Source organism: Panthera pardus, unplaced genomic scaffold (genome assembly GCF_024362965.1).
Source record: "Panthera pardus isolate Hobbes unplaced genomic scaffold, ASM2436296v1 HiC_scaffold_20, whole genome shotgun sequence".
In the NCBI taxonomy this organism is placed as follows: domain Eukaryota; kingdom Metazoa; phylum Chordata; class Mammalia; order Carnivora; family Felidae; genus Panthera; species Panthera pardus.
Genome location: NW_026526766.1, coordinates 93,550,238 through 93,568,667, shown reverse-complemented (window position 1 = coordinate 93,568,667; position 18,430 = coordinate 93,550,238). Strand labels below are relative to the sequence as shown.

The window sequence follows — 18,430 nt, the reverse complement described above, 5'->3', positions numbered from 1 at the left end:
GGCTCCTGCTGAGGGGCAGAGGCCGTGGCTGGCTGGCAGGAAGAAACTGCTCCAGTCTCATCGCGCTCAAATGCAGATCTGATTAGGGATTCTGGGCACTTACCTGGTGCTTACGCCCATCAGCCTCCAGAAAGATACCTGGGCCTCAGTGCCTGGTGCTGGTCGTACAAAGGCACGCACACACACAGGCATGCACACACACTCTGCACTTGTCTGCCTGGGGCGGATGCAGGTAGCGTCCTCTTCAGAGACAGGCTGTGCTGACAAGGAAGGTGTGTGCCGCCTGCTCGGACCCGGGCCGCGTGTGAGCCCGCGAGCACCCCAGAGGGAGCACGGGTGTTTGGCAGAAACCAGCTGAAACATGGCATCATAATAAAAACCTCCTTTAAAGTACTTCTTTTTTTTTTATTGATTTCATTGAAAACAGAACAAGAAATGGTCTGAGCCAAAAGACTGCTCTTAAAACTGTCAAAAACATTTTAACAGAAAAAAATAAACATGACTGCATCATGAATGTTTTAGAAGAGCCGCACAAAAACCCCACTGCTACTGCACTAATTACAGTATTTAAAAAAGTATATGCCAAAAAAAAGTATATGACCTGGCAGGCCGTCACACAAAAGGTGATGGCAAATTTATTCCACGACAAGACTAACGTTTTAAAAAAAGTTTTTTCCTGCATTTTATTCTAAAATCACTTTGTTCTCTTTATACAGTTGATAGTTTATTTTCACATGGTGAGTAGAAACCACACCAGAATCAGCACCGTTGTCTGTGTTTTGTGTTTTTATTTGTCCTAATGTTCAATAACGGTAGAAAATAAATCAGTTTATTCATCATAGCATGTGGTTTAAAAATCAACAGAAGGCGCCAGCATTGCTGCGCTGGCGGGGCCGGTGCGGGGTCCTCCTCGGGCCATGGCCCTCCTGCACCCGCCAGACCGCTTCCTCAGAAAGAAATGCATTAGAGGTCTGATATATAGGACTAGATATAGGACTTCTTTAAAAAGCAAACAAACGTTTTCTCCAAAGTCAGTGACGGCTTGGCCCTGACCTCTCCTAGGTCGAGGTGGGGACGGCATCTGCGCGGTGCCCAGAACTGGCACCAGCCACGCAGGCCTCGTGCAGGCAGGTCTAACGGAGCAGCTCGAGGGTGATGGTGTCTTCGGCAGGTGCCACGCAGGGAGCCTGGGCTGACCGGGCTTTGCCAACAAGCCCCACGGTGGAACAGGAACCAGGGGAGTTGAGGGGGAACGGGAAACGTGGAAACGACAAAACCATCATCAGAAACTCACAAGGTCACGCCAGCGCGGATTCCCAGAGTGTTCCAAAGCGCCCGCCCCCAGCCCGGAGGCAGCCACGCTGGGGCCTCGCAGCCACGGCCCAGGTCCCTCCAGCCCCAGGTCGGAGCCCTCGGGTGTTGTGTGCGTTTCGCCTTCCTCTCCAACCTCAGTGTGAACGGCACCGACGCTCGGCGCCCCAGGCCGGCTGCTGCTCATAGGGGGTCAGCGGTGGAGGAGCTGGTGTCGGGCAGGCCGTTCTCCTGGCCGTCCTGGGCGGCGCTGGCCTGCCGCTGCGCCGCGGCCGTGCTGGAGTGCCGGCACTTGGGGGAGCCACATCGGCAGCTGAACAGCTTGCCTTTGATGTCCCAGAAGCGCTCCCCGTAGTCAAACCTGGGGAGACAGCAGAGCTAAGGGTGCATCCAGGCCCCACACCGCCTGGGGGCAGGCCAGCCCGAGCAAGCGGTCTGGAGACACAGGAGGCCACCGGGGGGAAGTCTGCACTGGGTGGCACACGGATGCACCCCGGAAGGTCCCCAGACCCGGCCAGCCCCTGGGGACCACGGCACCTACCCCAGCTGCTCCCCAGCCTCAATCAGGCGGGTGCTGAAGAAGGCAATCCTGGGAAAGCGCAGGTCCTGGTGTGACATAAACACGCGCACGGGCACCAGGTTGGGCTCGCAGTGATGGTTGATGAAGCGGCTGACGTTCCCGTAGAACCGCGCGTCAATGCAGTACACCTCACCATCCTAGTGGGCGGGAAGGAGAGCGGGGAGCTCGCGCAGGAGTCTGCAGACCGTGGGCAGAGGTGCGCCCCCGGAGCAGGGACGCAGGAGGCCTCCGTGCCTTGGGGAGGCGGCCTGCTCCATATGCCTCCTGGCCAGTCGGGCTGCACAGGGCACACGTGGATCATCTGATGCTCTGACGCCACCAGTACCAGGAGGAAGGAGGCGGGCGATGGGAACCACAGGGGGCGGCAGAGCCCATCGCGAGCAGGTGCCGGGAGACTCGGAGCGTGCAGGGCAGGTCGGACAGACGGAAGGAAGCGGCACTCGGGCCGAGGGCCGTCAGGTGGCTCCCGAGGGGTGGCTACAGCCACGGAACAGGAACACTGCCATGTCCTGCTAGCCCAGTGGTACAGACAGAAGTCCCACGACCCTGACCCAGCACTCCTCCCATGACAACACGCAGCAGAAGGGATACTGAGCCGACAGTGAGAAAGGGTGCTCGGTTGGGGGCCTGACCTCACCCCAGGAGCCCTTTAAGAAGCAGTTTTCTCTGCAAAAACCCAGAGTGCCAGAGGTGGCTAGGGCCTGGAGTCAGAGGGGCCACGTGGCAAGGAATGTGGGTGGCCGGGCACAGCCGGTGAGGAAGTGGGCATCGACCCCAGAACGCAAGGAGCTGAATGCCACACCCACAAAACAGACTGCGGGCACCTCTCCCCAGACACCCCCATCAGCCCCTGGGGCCCCAAGCAGAGAGCCCGGTCACACAATGTCCACAAGGGGAAGCCAGTGAGCACGGACCTTCTCGTGTGGCTGAGTCCCTGGGCACTTGTGATGCAGTGACCACAGGAACCAAGTGTAAAGCGTGGGAGGGAAAACCAGACAGGCACCAAGGAGAAGGGGACCTTCCAGGTGTGCATCCTGCATATGGCAGAGCATTAACCAGAAGCCAGAGGACCCTCAGCGGTCAAGGGAAGACAAAACGGTGGCAGAGACGGGTGGTCTCCATCAACTTTTCTGCCAAACCAAAGGCATGCATGCCCCTGACTCAGCAATCCCACCTCCCGGCAGGTCCCAAAGACATGCCGAAGTCCAGAACGATGGCCATGGCACGGATTCTGGCCTCTGCCTCTGGGTGTGACGGACTAGGTCTGCGGGCAAGCCCACCCTGCGCAGCAGGGGAAACCGGGAGCAGAAGCTGTGAGGATCGGGAGCGAGGCGCCGGAGCCCACGACGGCAGAGCGGCGGGTGCACAGGACGGGACGGACGCCGGGGATGTCGCCACCTCAACAGGGGAAGAGCCCGCACTCGAGCCCAGCCGGCCAATTTTAACAGAGCACACGACACACGTCGCAGGAACGCTGGAGCCACCAACAAGTCAGCACGAACAAAGACAAAGAACCGAGGAAGCGGACGCGTTCTGAAGAGAAATGACAATCAACGGAGTCCAGCCCTGAAGTGAAGCAGATGCCGCACGGACACGTGAGGATGTCAGAAGCTCCCTTAGAGCATCCTCGCCACAGGTAAAACAGTATGTTTCTCACCGAGTGAAAATCTCAGAGGAATAGAAATAATAAGAAAGAATGCAATGGAAATTCTCAGTTGCAGTTGCCTGGCTGCTGGGCAGAGCTTTGGGGACCTGGGTGAGGACAACACACGCCCCACACAGTGCCGCGTGTGCAGGACAGGAGACGCAACAGCCAAGGCTGAGATCAACCCGAACGTCCCCAAAAGAAGGAGAAGGATCCACACGTGCTCGGAACACGGTGAGCTCTACGCCACAGCAGCACCTCAGAAAAACGGAGGGGGGACCACCTTTTCTGTCAGAAACGCGAGGAGGTGAGACACACACACATGGATACTCTTGAGGGCAGGAAAGGAGCACGCAGAACACGCAAGACTTCTGAGTATGACCTCGTGCAATCTTTACTTTTAAACCACGTAAATATTTTACATAACTAAAAAACAAATTTTAAAATTCTGGCACTTAATGTGGCACTTGGGTGGCTCAGTTGGTTAAGCGTCGGACTTCGGCTCAGGTCATGATCTCATGGTTCATGGGTTTGAGCCCCACATCAGGCTCTGGGCTGACAGCTCGGAGCCCGGAGCCTGCTTCGGATTCTGTCTCCCTCTCTCTCTGCTTCTCCCTGCTTACACTCTGACTCACTCTCTCTCTCTCTCTCTCTCTCTCTCTCTCTCAAAAGTAAATAAACATAAAAATGAAATGAAATGAGATGAAATGAGATGAAATGAAATGAAATAAAAATAAAAATAAAAATAAGATAAAATCTGGAATTGAAAATGAACCGAGACACACAAACATACCTACAACAGCAAACTGGGAGCCCACCCACACGGAGAGACCATCGCGCCAAGTGCTGCGGGCTGGTGCTCGTGTCCTCAGCGGGACATGTTCTAAGACCTCACACACACGCTGCTGCCACGTTAGGGATGCTCCTCTGAAACGAACACGCTAGGAGCCGGGATCTTTACTGTGGAGGACACAAGTATAAGACCAAAGGAGTGGGGAAAACCCAGTGATGTTACATCTGAATGGGAATAGTGACGTGAACACGTCTTTCATAACTTTTATTCTAGAGCTCTGTCCTCTAAAAAATTAGACCAAGGCCAACGGCACCCGGGTGGCAATGAGCGCCTTGGTGTCCTGACTTGGTACCTAAAAATCATCTCCACTGCAAGGACCACGGGCAGCTTAGGGAAGTCTGAGGGCAAATGAGGGAAGCCAGACATAATGGAGCCCAAGGAGGCGAGGCTGGTGTGAACAGGCTCCACGGCCACGGAAAGGGACAGCTCAAGCTTCGGAAAGAATGACGATGACTGGTCAAAACTGAGTACAAAAATTCTGGGAGCCAGTCACATGTGGAGACCCTGACCAAAGCCTTCAGGACATGCAACAGCCCCTTTCCCGTGCTGGGGACAAGCTGCGGGTTCCACACCCACCCCGCCTCAGTCACAGAGCACAAAGTTGGGTCCTCTGCCCACTGGTCTCTGGACCCCATAGCTTCCAATATGCTACCTGCACTTTCCTGGAAACAGGGGCAGGAGAGGTGGGTGTTCAGAAGGTTCTAGAACAGCAAGGAGAGGGAGACCTTGGGGTCTAGGCACAGACCCAGAGCCCAGGGACAGTCCATGCCAGGGAGAAGGCAGGCTACGTGGCAACAGGTGGTCAGACCCTGGAAACATTCTGAAGGCAGAGCCAGAAAGTCTGCTGACACCTTAGACCGTGGGTGGGGAGGGCCCAAACAGTGGGCACATAGGTCCCTCGGACACAGGAGCAGCCACACTAATGGGGACACGAGGTCTGAGCTGGAGCGGCCCCTGGAGGCTATGGTGTACTCGCAGCCCTTCACACACCAAAATGAATGAGCCACAGAAGCAGGATGAAGGGAGCATCTTGAGGGGCCCAATCTGGTGGGGTGAGGCTGATGAAAGACTGGAAGGTCGGGAGCCACGAGGGCAGCCGCTGGCAGGAGAGACGGGGCTGCCAGAGTGGTGCCCCCAGGAGGGGCTGGGGTCTGGCTCCACCCCCAGACACCAGGGACGAGGACACTGGATGCTGCTCAGATGCCAACGCCCCTAAGTGGTTCAACAGACCGGACATCATCCCAGTCAGATCCCAGCAGCCTCTCCGCACAGACACCCGGATTCTCAAGCTTACATGGAAATGCAGAGAACCCCAGAGAACTAAAAGGACCTTTAAAAAGGAGCTACCTGGTGTCAATATTTACTCTGAACTGACAGTAGTCAAGAGACAGTGGTATAGCTTTGAGGGTCAGCAGATAAATCAAAGGAACAAAACACAGTTCAGGCACAGACCTACCAGCAGAAGCCTTTCCGGCTGACTGGCTGGCTGGTCTGGAATAACTGTATATTCACACGGACAAGCAGAAATCTCCAGCCTTATCTGAAACTACATACTCAAGACAGATCATGGATCTAGAAGTTAAAAATATAAAAATTTTAGAAAAAGGAGAAAATCTTCACAACCTTGTGATAGACAAAGATTACTAACAGCACAAAAAGCACTAAACCATAAAAAAACTATTCTGTTCTACGAAAGACATCACTAAGAAAATGAAGATGCACAGGGGCACCTAGGTAGATCAGTCGGTTAGGGTCCGACTCTCGATTTCAGCTCAGGTCATGATCCCAGGGTCCATGAGATGGAGACGAGATCAAGCCCGGTGTCTTGGGTTCTCTCTGTCCTTCCGCCACCTGCGCATGTATTTTCACTCTCTCAAAATAAAGAAATAATTTTTTTTTTTAAAGAAAAAGAAAATGAAGAAGCACAGGCTAGGAGATAATACAGGTGTCTGACACAGGTCACGAATCAGGAACTGTAAAGAGCCCTTCCAACCCAGTAAGAAAACAAGTAGCCCAATTAAGCGATGGGCAACAAATTTTAAAAACTCGCGCACAAAAGAAGACATAAGGAGGCCAATTGGCTGTGAAAAGATGCTCCTGTCAATAATCATCAAGAAAATGCCAAATTAAAATGACAGTGTTTGGAACTCTCCTTTGCTGCTGGTGGAAACGTACAGTGGTCCAACCACTTTGGGAAAGTGCTTGCTCCTTCTTTGTAAGTTATTAAATGTATACTTTTACCAGATGGCAATAATCCCACTCCCAGGAATTACCCAGGAAAATAAAACTCACACCCACAAAAAAACAAGTCTATGAAGATTCACAGTAGGTTTACTCCTAACAGCATAATCTGGAAATATCCAGGTCCATCCACAGTGGTAGCACAACCCAGCATGGGTATTGGTGGGTCACAGGATCTGCCACCACCCGGGTGGCCCACGAAAAGCCAGACAGAGAGGAACACACGCTCTGACTCCACTTCCAGGAAATTCTAACGCAGGACAAACCCACCAGCAGAGACAGACAGTGGCTCTGTGGCCAACCGGGCTGGGGGCATATCGGGGCACAGGCGCCTTTGGGGTAATGTTCCAGATCTTGCCTGTGGGGGTGATTAGGCTGCACACACATTTGTAAAAAACAAAATCACATGCTTAAAGTTCACTGCGTGTAAATTAATTACAATAAAGTTGACCCCAAAGTAAAATGATCAAAAACCTATTAGATAAAACAATACAACAAACGATCTACAGGATCCCACCACAGAACACCATCAAACATTACTGGGGGTAACTGAAGACGACAAACAAGTGGAGTGATACACCCTAGAAAAGAAGGTGGCAAGACCCTCAGTGACCCCTAACTGGGTCACGGGTTAAACCACCCTAATGAAATCCCTACAGGGGTTCTGCAGAACTTGTCAAGCTGATTCTAAAACTTATATAGAAACTGAAGGAAACCAAGAAGATCAAGACACTCCCAAAGACCCCAGCGTCAGAGGACGTAAACTAGGATGATTAATGTGGCACAGCCCAGCCAAGACAGTCGTGGACACAGGGAAGCCCCAGGCACACAAGGACACTGCGTTATGACAAAAGCTGCACTACTGAGCAGTGGAGAAAAGGGTGATCTTCTCAACAAATGGTCCTAAGTCAGGCAGATACAGATATGGGGGGGAAAAAAAAAGCTTAACCCTACAGTAAAGTGACTATATACCTACATGTAGAGGCCAAGTGTAACTTCTGGGGAATAAGCACAGATGTGTATCTTTTGATCACCCTTTAAAACACCTTGGCTTTACTGGGACGTTACAAAACCCCACGATACGTAGGAAGAAGCTGATAAACTGGACTGCACTAAAAATAACTTCCAGAGAGCTTGGGTGGCTCAGTCAGTCAAGTGTCCGACTCTTTGGTTTTGGCTCAGGTCATGATCTCATGGTTCATGGGATCAAGCCCTGTGTCAGACCCTTCGCTGACAGCACAGAGACTGCTTGGGATTCTCTCTCTCTCTCTCTCTCTCTCTCTGTCTCTCTCTCTCTCTCTAAAACAAAAAAAAAAAAGCACTTCCATTCGCTAAAAGGCATCATTAGGAACTAAACAAGCCACAGACAGAAAAGGTCCATGACACACAAATGTCCAAAAGGGCATCTGACCCAGAACACATAAAGAACTGCTACAAACCATAAAAGGCAAACAGCTCAACAGATGAGGAAAGGCAGAAGACCGAGGAAGAAGCACAAAGAGGATCTGGGGGCGGGGCATGGCTCACTGCACCGTGCACACATGATGGGGTCACTGGGGTGCCCCAGAAGTCTTGGGGTAGGGGTGTGGGGCAGTGCCCATGCACTGCAACCTCCCAGGATGTAGGTTTCTCTTCGTGAAACACAGATCTCACATGCCTGGCTCTCTGAGAGCCACCTGCAGGGCAGGGCTGGGGTGGGCACGGCAGGAAGGTCCGGGCCTGGCTCAGTCCTCATCCACAGGGCAGCTACTCGGGACTCTGGCTAGAGAGCCCCATGTCCCCACTTCTACCCTGACTGCTTCTGTAAGTTCTTAAACAGGAAAGTCACAAACCGAAAACAACACAGGTACCAGGGTAGGGCAAGGACAGCATGAGGTTGCCTCCAAAAGTCCCCGGAAGCCTGGATCCTGGAGTGAAGACCAGGGTCCAACTACTGTCCCCACAACCAGGAGAGCAGCTGGGACACACATGCAACCCCTGATGCCTCACGCAAGTCTTGCTCCCACTTTGCCTGTCACCGTGAGCCCCCTGCCCTCTGACGGCCATGGGCTCTAATCCCATGAGCAGCGGGGCTTCAGAGGGCTGGTGCATCCGGGCTCAGCACCTTCGGGAGAGGCAGGCTACTCTCTGCACGAGCCCAGAGGCCTCCTGAGCGCAGAGCGGGCCGGTGTGAGCGAGCCTCCTTACCACTCCCATGCTGCACACTTGCAATCTGCTCTACACCCCAACCCCTCCAAACACATTACCTTATTGTCAAGATCAAAGAGGTAAGAGTCTTCTTCCCGAACATCAGCTTCCGAGTCAGAGATGAGCTCTCCCACATACCTGCAGGAAGCAAGACGCGCGTGAGAACACCAGACAGCACTGCCTTGCCCCTGATGGCAGGACGGGTTGCACAGCAGCCATGGTGGGGCCCTCTAAACTGTCGCCAAGCATTTTGGAAAATTTTGCCAGGGACTGAGCTGGGATTTAACTTCAGGACCCAGAAAAGGGCGACACAGAAACCCCTTCTCTGACCAGGGATCCACAGTGACCCTACCCTGGAAACCACTGAACGGTACCATCTTGAATGAGCCATGACCTGATAAGAGCCTAAGTGCAAGCAGAAAGCCAAGGAGGTAGGTGAGGGGTGGAGACAACATGAACTTGGTTTTCAGGGATACCCGCAAGTCCCAGGCACAGCTCTGCTGTCCACAAAACGGCAGAGGCAGCCGGCAGCCCTGGGGCGACCCAGGCACTCACTTACTCGCAGACGAAGGTGCCCAGGGGGATGTCCTGCAGGGACCGCACGCCCCAGCCCATGTTCTGTGTCCGGTAGAGCTGCAGCCTCGCCCTGGAAAACAGGGTCAGCCACTCACTGCCAAGTTCCCCAAAGCTCAGCTCACATGCAGATTACACTGCCAGCCACAGCAGCACACAGAGTGGAAGATACTGCCTTCTTAACTGGAGAGCACCTCAGGGCTTCACGTTCAAAGAAGCAGCGACTCTCGCACTGATGTCCACGGTGCGCACTCAGTCAGTGCAAGATGGCCTCAGAACTGGGCCCGAATGCCAGCGCATGGAGCACAGCCCCTCGCCCTCCCATTCCTTCATCTGAACACAGGGATAGGTCTAGCCAAGCCTCTAGGCTGTGATGACGGGCAAAGGGGCTAACGCCCGGCATGCCCCTCAGGGTAGATGGGGAGCTCTCCCAGGCCCAGGGCCATGGGGACCCACCTGCCCCTTGGTGTGTCCAGGGGTCCTGGGGACGAAGGGCACATCTGTCCTCCCCCAGAGGATGTCCTGTCAACAGGGGACAGGGACGTGTGGGCTGGTCAGAAGCACTCTCTGGCTGCTGATACCGTGACACTAGACTGATGTCATACATAAATCCCCTTCACAGCTGAGAGGGCGGAAAGAGGTCTTCTAATTCTCAAGCTCGTGTACAGAGGAAAGGCTCACGGCCAGGGGACGCTCAGGTAACGGGTCCGAGCCTGGCCAGTGCAAAGGGTGCTGGCCAGACCTCACTGGACCGAGTACCCCGAGTGTCTTAAAAACAAGGCACCCACGTGGTCTGAAATGTTTTGTACCGGAACACCATCACACTGTCGCTGTTAGAGACACGCAGACAGTACGGGATGTTTCAGAAATGGCTTGAGTATTAAAATAAAACAATAGTGGCCCTAACAGTTGCTGTGTGCACGTTAACTGGGAGACAGAGGCAGTGCTCACACCAAGCCTGTCTCCCAGCCCCAGCTCAGTGGGCCTCACCCACAACTGAGCTGCTTGGAAGCAGGACTCTCATGTTATTTACTCCAGCCTGTAAAAGGCCAGAGGACACGGGACTCAGAGGAGACAGCACCTCTTCATCTCTACTGTGCACACGCAGATGCACTTGAACACACTGTGCCCCTGTCTGTATGGAATACACGTAAATACAATGAACTTCGTGAGAAACCAGAATCACTTTCAAACTTGGAAAACAGACCTGACATCACTCTACCGAAGGGCTTAAAATCCTGCACCCAGGGAGGGGCTCCCGGGGCTCACGCTCACCTGAGACCGTTCTGCACGACGCGGTTCCGGCAGCTCCTCCAGCAGGAACAGGCATGGTTGCACTCAAAGATCAAGGGCGGCTCCGCCATGTTGAACTCCGGCAGGAGCCGGCCGTCCTGGGGACAGACGTGCAGTCAGGACCGAGCACGGCTCGCCACTCATGCTAAATAAACTGACACCAACACAGTTTTACAAACTAAAAACCTTATTATGAAAACGAGGGTTTCTGGTCAAACTTCGTAGCTGGGTAAGAGCATAAAGTTACATGTTCGTGCTTTGGATGGGAAGCATCAAAGCAGGAGTCCACACCTGCCGTGGTCGGCCTCCCTCCTTCTCCCTGGAACTCACTCAGCCTCAGCAAGGCCACCAGCCCATAGGCCTCTCCGCCTCCTTCAAGGGGTCGGTGCCCCCTGGACCACTGCTCACTCTCGGCCTTGCAGCCCACAGGACCACAGCCATGACGGGGACCTGGCCACTTGTCGCCCGCCAAGCCATCAGGCGACACACCAGGGCCATTCTGAACACTGAGAACTTTCCTCAGAATGCTTGCCCTTGCTCACCTTCGGCACAGCCATGCCTCGCTAAGAACACGCACCCCAGCCCCAGGCCCGTGCCCCTTTCCTTACAAGGTGACTTTGGAGACAACCGTCTGCCATGGTCTCCCCTCCAAGCCTGTGTCTCATCCCCACCCCAGGACACCCTGGCTTCCACCCCCACCGATGACCTCTGAACTCTCAACTCCAAGAGCATTTAAGTTTCTTATGTCAGATGCTGGCCTTCAGAGCCCTCTCCTCATCTCCCCAGCTGCCCCAGCCCGGCTGGGCACCGTCCTGGGTCGGAGGGGACTCACCGCACAGCGCGCCCCAGCCGCAGGCTCACCTTGTCGTACCAGCAGCGCATGCTGAGCTGGCCACACATACAGTTGCTGGAAGAGCAGTCGTCAATGCACACGCAGTACTGTGGGGAGACCGTGCGTCACACGGGAGAGCTGTTCTCTGCTCACAGCCTCACGAGTCCCAAAACCACCCCTCTACCTGACACGTGCTTTCTGAAAGCCACGCCCGTGCGGAAGAAAGGTGACTGGCCCTAACGTCTCCATTCTCAGGGACACCGGGCGGTGTGCAGCCCTGAGGAAGAGGGCACGTGGGCAGAAAACACCCAGCCTCTAAGACACTGCCAGCCTGCACAAGGGGCTCTGGAAGAAGAGCCTTCAGGAAGGAGAAGAGGAGGGGGTGGTCAGACGTGCGGGGCCATGAGACAGGGACACGTGAAGGAAATCCTGCCAGGCTTGCACTTGAGGCCAGACGCTGCCCAACAGGGAAAGGCAGAGTGCCGAGCCACGGTCCAGCCCTGAGGGCACGCATCTCACTTCAGCAGGAGCCAGGCCCCTCAAGGCACAGGACGGGCTCCTCGCTCTAGCGTGGCCCACAAACTACCAATCACTACCATCATCCAGGGGATGCTCGGCACTGCCCTGGGGGCTAGGGACCCAACACAGGATACAGGGTCCGTTTCCAGGAAGGATCTTTATCTGCCTTTCAGCTCTTTGGTGGAAGACAACTGCTGTAAGGGCCGGGTCTTCTTGGGGAAACATCCGTGGACCCCGGGCCCCAAAGGCCCGCCGCCCCCCCCGCCCGCCAGCACCGCTGACCTGCAAATGGGTGATGTTTCTGTCAATGTTCATGGGGGACGTCACGCAGTTCTGAGAAACGTATTTATAGTTGCTGGGGCACGGCTCATTGTCCACAGCGTTGACACACGGGATGGGGATTCGCTCATAGCCTCGAGCAATGTCTCTGCCGCCGGAAAGGGGGGACGTTACCTTTCGCGGTGACAAGTGATGCCCCAACAGGGCAGCCGCTGAGGGCTGGGCCAGGCACTTTGCTCTCGGGCCCGGGGACGCCTCAGCTTGAAGAGAAGCTTTTGTTTCAAACTCTTAACCCCCCACGTGTCACCATTTGCCCCAGAACGGCCTCCTCACCTGCTCACCGTCTTCTCCGTCGGGACAGGCCTGTCGGGGGCTGCGTCCCGCAACGCCCGGCTCATCTGCAGAGCGTCCCACACCTGGGAGTTGAGGCTGGCACACTGCAGGGGCGTCTCTCCCTCTTTGTTTTTCAAGGTGACATCTGAATCCCGAGAAAGAAAGAGGCTAAAAGGAAAAATGTAAGCCAACAAAACATTCAGATCTTAATTTAAAGGCATGAGGATGAGATTTATGAAGTGACTCTAGTCAGTAAAAACAGAGAGTACACCACTCATCTGGAAATTAAGCTTTGCTGACCAGAGCTTCTAGAAAGATCAGCCTGACTCACCAGGAATGCACTCCATTACTCCTTCTCCCACATTTACGATCAAAAGTCACCTCAGCTTTCTCGTCAGGAAGAGCGTGTAAGGAACTAAGGACGGTATCTGAGGTCTCCTGGCTTTCCCATTTAAAAGCACGCTCAAGGATGAACGGGTAAAGCACACCCAGGTGGCCGAGGACACGGTCAGGGGCCGGGAGGTGCTCCGAGGGCCTGATGCGAGTCAGAACCGCACGGTGAGCGGCAGCGCGGTGCTCCGGCCCCCACCACAGGGCAACCCCTCATCTCTGAGCTCCCACTGGGAGCACAGCGGCTCCCTAGGACCCCGACTGCAGCCACGTGTGAGTGACATGGGGAACAGCTCTGGCGAGTGGCGAGCAGCAGCACCGGCACCTCCACCCCTCCTGAGCAGGGCCGGCCCGTCGCCCCAGACCGGAGGTGCCGGACAATTTGACCTAAGCATTTGGGGATTTTTCACAACGATCCTCCCTGAACCGGAAGGAACCATGCTGACTTCAATCGCAGGCTGGGAGACTCACGCCTCTGCCCGCTTGGGGAAGGAGCTCCATTCGGAGGGCCTCGCCCACCCTGGGAGCCCTGCAGGGGCCACGGCAGCAGAGCCACTCACAGGACGCAGGCGTAGCGGTCCTCCCTGGCGGCGATGTGCAGGGGTGAGTCTCCGTGCACGTTCACGGCATGCAGGTCACACCTGGCGGCCAGCAGGATCTCAGCTATGTCCACGCAGCCAGAGAACGCAGCCCAGTGTAGACAGATGTTCTCCTCCTGCACAGACAGACAGCGCAGCGCGCCAAGAGGAGGGCAGAGCACCCGTCTGAGTGGCGAGGGCACTTCCTTTTTTGTTTCATTTTTGTTATAAAAGCAATGCACAGTACTGAGTATTTTGGAAATTGAATAAAAAAATCATCTGCAATAAGACCAACCTAAACACAACACATTATTAACATCACATTTGGGAGTACTGTGCTTTATCTAATTTTTAAAATTATATTCACTTTGGAATAGAAGTACAATCACAGGAGAGGACGATACTTGTGTAAGATTTGAAAAAGACAAAAGTAGACAAATTTGACCGCATTAAAATTTTACTTCCCGAAAACCTCTACAAAATAAAAATTTTAAATCAAATATGAGAAAAAACCATTTGTGCTGTACACAAGATATAAACGATTTTCAACGATCGCAGCAAGTTTACTAGGGCACCACACACACCATAGTTCTGGAAACAAACGCGAGAGGGAGAAAACCGGAGAGCCCGTGCGGAACGTGGTACAGGGAGCGTGCGGCGCCGCCGGGAGGGAGAGCGGCCTACCACAGGACGGCCCGCGACGGCTAGCCGGCCACACTGGGGACAAGCTAGGCGGCCGCCCCGTGCTCACTGCGGGTGGCGAGGCGCGCCCGCGGCCCTGACCGCCCTGCAGCCCGCTGAGCTCACGCGTCACAACTTACGGAGCCTCTCCTCTAGCGAACCTCTTCCTCGGGAACACAAGGAAGTGAAAGTCCGAGTCTTTTTCTTTCTCCGACTTGGACTCAGGGCTTAACCCTCAGAGGTGGCAGAAACATTTATTGCCCTGGAAGCGCTCTCTGCTCTCCCGGCAGAGTGTGCACCGCTCAAGGGTCCCCACCCCTGGGGGACCCCGAGGTTCTCACAGGAGCCACCACCAAAGTCAAGCCTGGCTGTTCACTCTGACACCGCCACAGGGGGCTCGGTGGCACCCAGGCAGAGCTCAGCACAGTGCCTGCCCCACTCGGCCCCGTGTCCGCCCTCACGGGGCCGACGTGCTGGCTACGTGACTCTGCACGCCCCATTCCTGGCCCTCTCCTGCCCAGGGGACCCTCTGTAACGCTCCTGTGCTCGCAGACAATCCCCACACTCTGAGTGCATCCAATGCTTTCAGCTCAATGAACTGCAGGAAACATAAAAGTAAAACAGAAACTGTGTGGTCCTCTCAGTTGGCAAATAGCTGCTGGCCCCAGGCACAGGCTTTTCTACGGACTCCTCCGTGGTACTTTGTGAAAAGCCGGGATTTGCCTGGGGCTTCCTTTCCTGGACGTTGTTCTGAGTCGCCTTCCTCCCCTCTGATCTTTCCATCTTCCACACATCTGCAAGCTCCAGAGCAAAATGTGATTTCCTTAGGGACCTCTTTTCTCATTCCTTCATCAGAAGGGTCTATGATTTTATAACCACAATTCCATGCTGAGACTGTCCCTCCCACCAAGGCTCCTCCTAGCATGGGACTATGCAGCCCAGACTCACAGAGGTCTGCCTGCTGTGTCACAACAGGCCTGACCCACGTATCTGAAGCGATAGGCGGCACTCTGTTTCTGGCAAAGACAGAGCCAGAGGGACCAGCTGGACTCACCCGCCCGCCTGAGAGAGCCAAACAATCAAAATGTGTGAAAGACTGGTTTTCAGATGATGAAGGACTGTATCCCTGAGAAGGGGACAAAAAAGGTGGCCGGGGTTTGCACAGCAGGCTGTGCGGCTGGGAAAGAGGCCTCTGGAGATCTGGATATCCCCACCTTTGACCTCCAGAAGGACACACCCCAAAGCCCAGGCACAGAGGGCTCAGTGCCAGTACCCACACAGGAGAGATGAGCAGCCCTGGGCTGAGATCTGCTTGAAGCCACCTAATAAACCTAGAAAGTAAAACCCAAAACAATCAGACCGTTTCCAAGTAACTACACTGCACACACAACAAGACTCAAGACATTTCCAGGAATAAAGAAATTCGCAGCAAGGTAAACTTCATCATGTCTGGCATCCAACCCAAGGTTACAAACAAAACTTTCAGAGCTGACAACTACAGTGTCTGACAGAAACATACTGGGGGAGATTAACAGCATCATAGGGTGTAAAAAGAAAAAAAAAAGATTACTGAGCTTGAAAACACAGCAAAATTGCAATAAAACCAGCGAAATGGCTTTAAAATCAGCCAAACTGCAATCCTGAGTGAAAAAATTATTTGGGAAAATGAAAAGACCATCGGTGAGCTGTGGAACAATGTCAAACCAGCTGATTAATCACAGAACGGGGGCCCTTATGAAGTGGGGGTGGGCAGAAAAATTACTGGAAGAAATACGGACTGAAAAATTTCTAAATCTGACAAAACTCTAACCTTACTAATCCAAGCTCACTATACCCTTACTGACCTTCCACGCACGAACACAAGTAACACAAGACACATCCTAATCCAACTGCCAAAATCTAGTGACAGAGAGAAAATTCTAAAAGCGGCCAAAAGAAAACAGATGTGCTGTACACCGAGAAGTAAGGACAAGGCACCCCGAGAGTCCCCTGTGGTAGACCCCTTGGCGAGGATGCAGGCAGTGTGAGGAAAGCATGGAGAGGAGCTGTGAACCACAGATCCACACCCAGCGAAACATCCCCCGAGTGAGGGCAGGAAAAGGGCTCTGCGGGCACTGGTGTCGGGCAGACCAGTGCCCAGGACAGTGAGTGAAGTGAGATGCACAGAAGAAAAATGACCCTGGATCGAAGGACCTAAGCAAACAAGCGGATCTTTGAGACTTTCTTCAGGACAGTGTTTCCCAAATATCTCTGACAGTCTCAACAAAGTACGTACTGTGGCATCAGTACAATGTCTGAGAGCAACAGCATGAGGTTGGGAGAAAGGGGTACACTCGGGAGGATTCCTGTGCTATGCGTAATGTCTCGACGGGCCTCGTGGTGGCACTTTCTCAGCATTGGGAAAGCACGGCAACGGTGTGAGGACAGGCAGGTGTGGACCCCCGCACATGTGGACAAAAGGACAAAAGTCAATTCTGTGGAGAAAGGAGGACTTTCAGCTACACATCCACACACACACGCACATCCACACACAAATACAGAACTCTGATTCACACCTCCTACCATCTATGAAAATGACCACCTGAAACTAAAAACTATTATAGGAAAACATGGGAGAAAGGGATCTGAGGTTAGGCAATGAACTCTTAAAGAGAACACCAAAAACGTGACCTATAAATAGAAAATAATTGGGGCGCCTGGGTGGCTCAGTCAGTTGAGCGTCCGACTTTGGCTCAGGTCAAGATCTCACAGTTCGGGAGTTCGAGCCCCGCGTCGGGCTCTGTGCGGACGGCTCAGAGCCCGGAGCCTGCTTCGGATTCCGTGTCTCCCTCTCTCTCTGCCCCTCCCCTGCTCACGCTGTCTCTCTCTCCCTCGCTCTCAATAAATAAATAAAAATTTAAAAAAAAGAAAATAATTGATAAGCCGGACTTTATCAAAATTAAAAACCATCTGCTTACTTGTTAGGGTTCGTAAACCATCTGATACAGAGGACCTGTACACAAAATGTACTAAACCCTTCAAAACTGAAGGATACAACAATAAACATCCCACTAAAACATGGGCAACAGATGTGAGCAGACCCCTCCCGGAAGAGGACACAGACTGACCATGCTGAGGCCCGGGGAGGGGGAAGGAGCAGCTCTTGGACACTGGGAAGGGCGTGGCCGTTCCAGAAGCTGGGCGGTGTCCTCACAGACGTGAGCACACACACATCACGGGACCCAGGTGTCACCTGAGGGAAATGACAGCATGTGGCCATGCAAATGTGTGGCCTGCCTGTGTGCGTGTTCACAGCGGCTCCACGTGTGAGAGCCAGACCCAGAAGACACAAATGTCCATGACCGGGTAAGGGACGAGTGAGCTGATCTGTCCACACGACGGAACACTGACCGCCAGACCAACGCTGCCTGAGCAGCGTCCACACCGCAGGGATCTACCCACGGAACACCAAGCTCACAAAGAACCCCCACGGGACAGAAAGCGGTGCGGGCGGCTGGCTACAAAGCAGCAGGAGGAAACTGGGAAGGAGTGTCATGCACTGGTGTGGCTGTGGTGGACTCTGGGCTCACAAGCATCTATTTCAGGTGTACGTGTCACTGCACACCTGCCACAGTACAGTCTGCCGCTAGCGCGACGATGAAACTGTCAAGGTGAAACGTGGTTCCGTCGTCACGTGGCCCACAGACACGCAATCCGTCGATTGTTCTGACTCCTGAGGACCGCCGGCAGCACCAGCACTGACACCCGCTGGACTCTGTGAAGCCGTGTGCTGCCCACACACCCGCACCCCGACCCCAGACAGCTGCACGAGGGGCGCCATGCCCAAGGACACACGGCCGCAACTGCCCTAACCGCGTCACAAAGCATCAGCAGGGCAGGTCGCGACTGCTCTCTGCTGCGGCCACAAGGGACCTCCCCACACCCCTTCCCTTTATCCTCACCTTCCAGTCCCCGGTCCCTTTCAGGCGGTGTCATCGTACCCACAGCAGCTCTGAGGACACGAACAGAAACACCCCGCAGCCGAGCCACGTGCTGCAGGCCCAGATCCCGGCCTGTGTGCCACGTTTCTGGGCAGGGTGAGACCCGCTCACAGATGCAGGAAAGGGTCCCAATGCTGAGCAGCCACAATGAGAGA

The 18,430-nt window shown here is 54.2% G+C and overlaps 1 protein-coding gene across 8 annotated transcripts in view; it reads right to left on the bottom strand.

Moving 5' to 3' along the window:
- Positions 1-384: 384 nt before the first annotated feature.
- Positions 385-18,430, bottom strand: part of EHMT1 (euchromatic histone lysine methyltransferase 1) — a 151,555-nt gene continuing 133,509 nt past the window's right edge. For all 8 annotated transcript variants that reach the window (XM_019438337.2, XM_019438338.2, XM_019438340.2 and 5 more), the window contains 9 exons: positions 13,597-13,751; positions 12,647-12,814; positions 12,317-12,461; positions 11,545-11,622; positions 10,666-10,781; positions 9,377-9,463; positions 8,877-8,955; positions 1,853-2,028; positions 385-1,672 (listed from right to left, as the gene is read on the bottom strand). In XM_019438337.2, the coding sequence (XP_019293882.2) occupies positions 1,495-1,672; positions 1,853-2,028; positions 8,877-8,955; positions 9,377-9,463; positions 10,666-10,781; positions 11,545-11,622; positions 12,317-12,461; positions 12,647-12,814; positions 13,597-13,751 (1,182 nt within the window). In that variant the 3' untranslated portion in view covers positions 385-1,494. The remainder of the gene's footprint in view (positions 1,673-1,852; positions 2,029-8,876; positions 8,956-9,376; positions 9,464-10,665; positions 10,782-11,544; positions 11,623-12,316; positions 12,462-12,646; positions 12,815-13,596; positions 13,752-18,430) is intronic.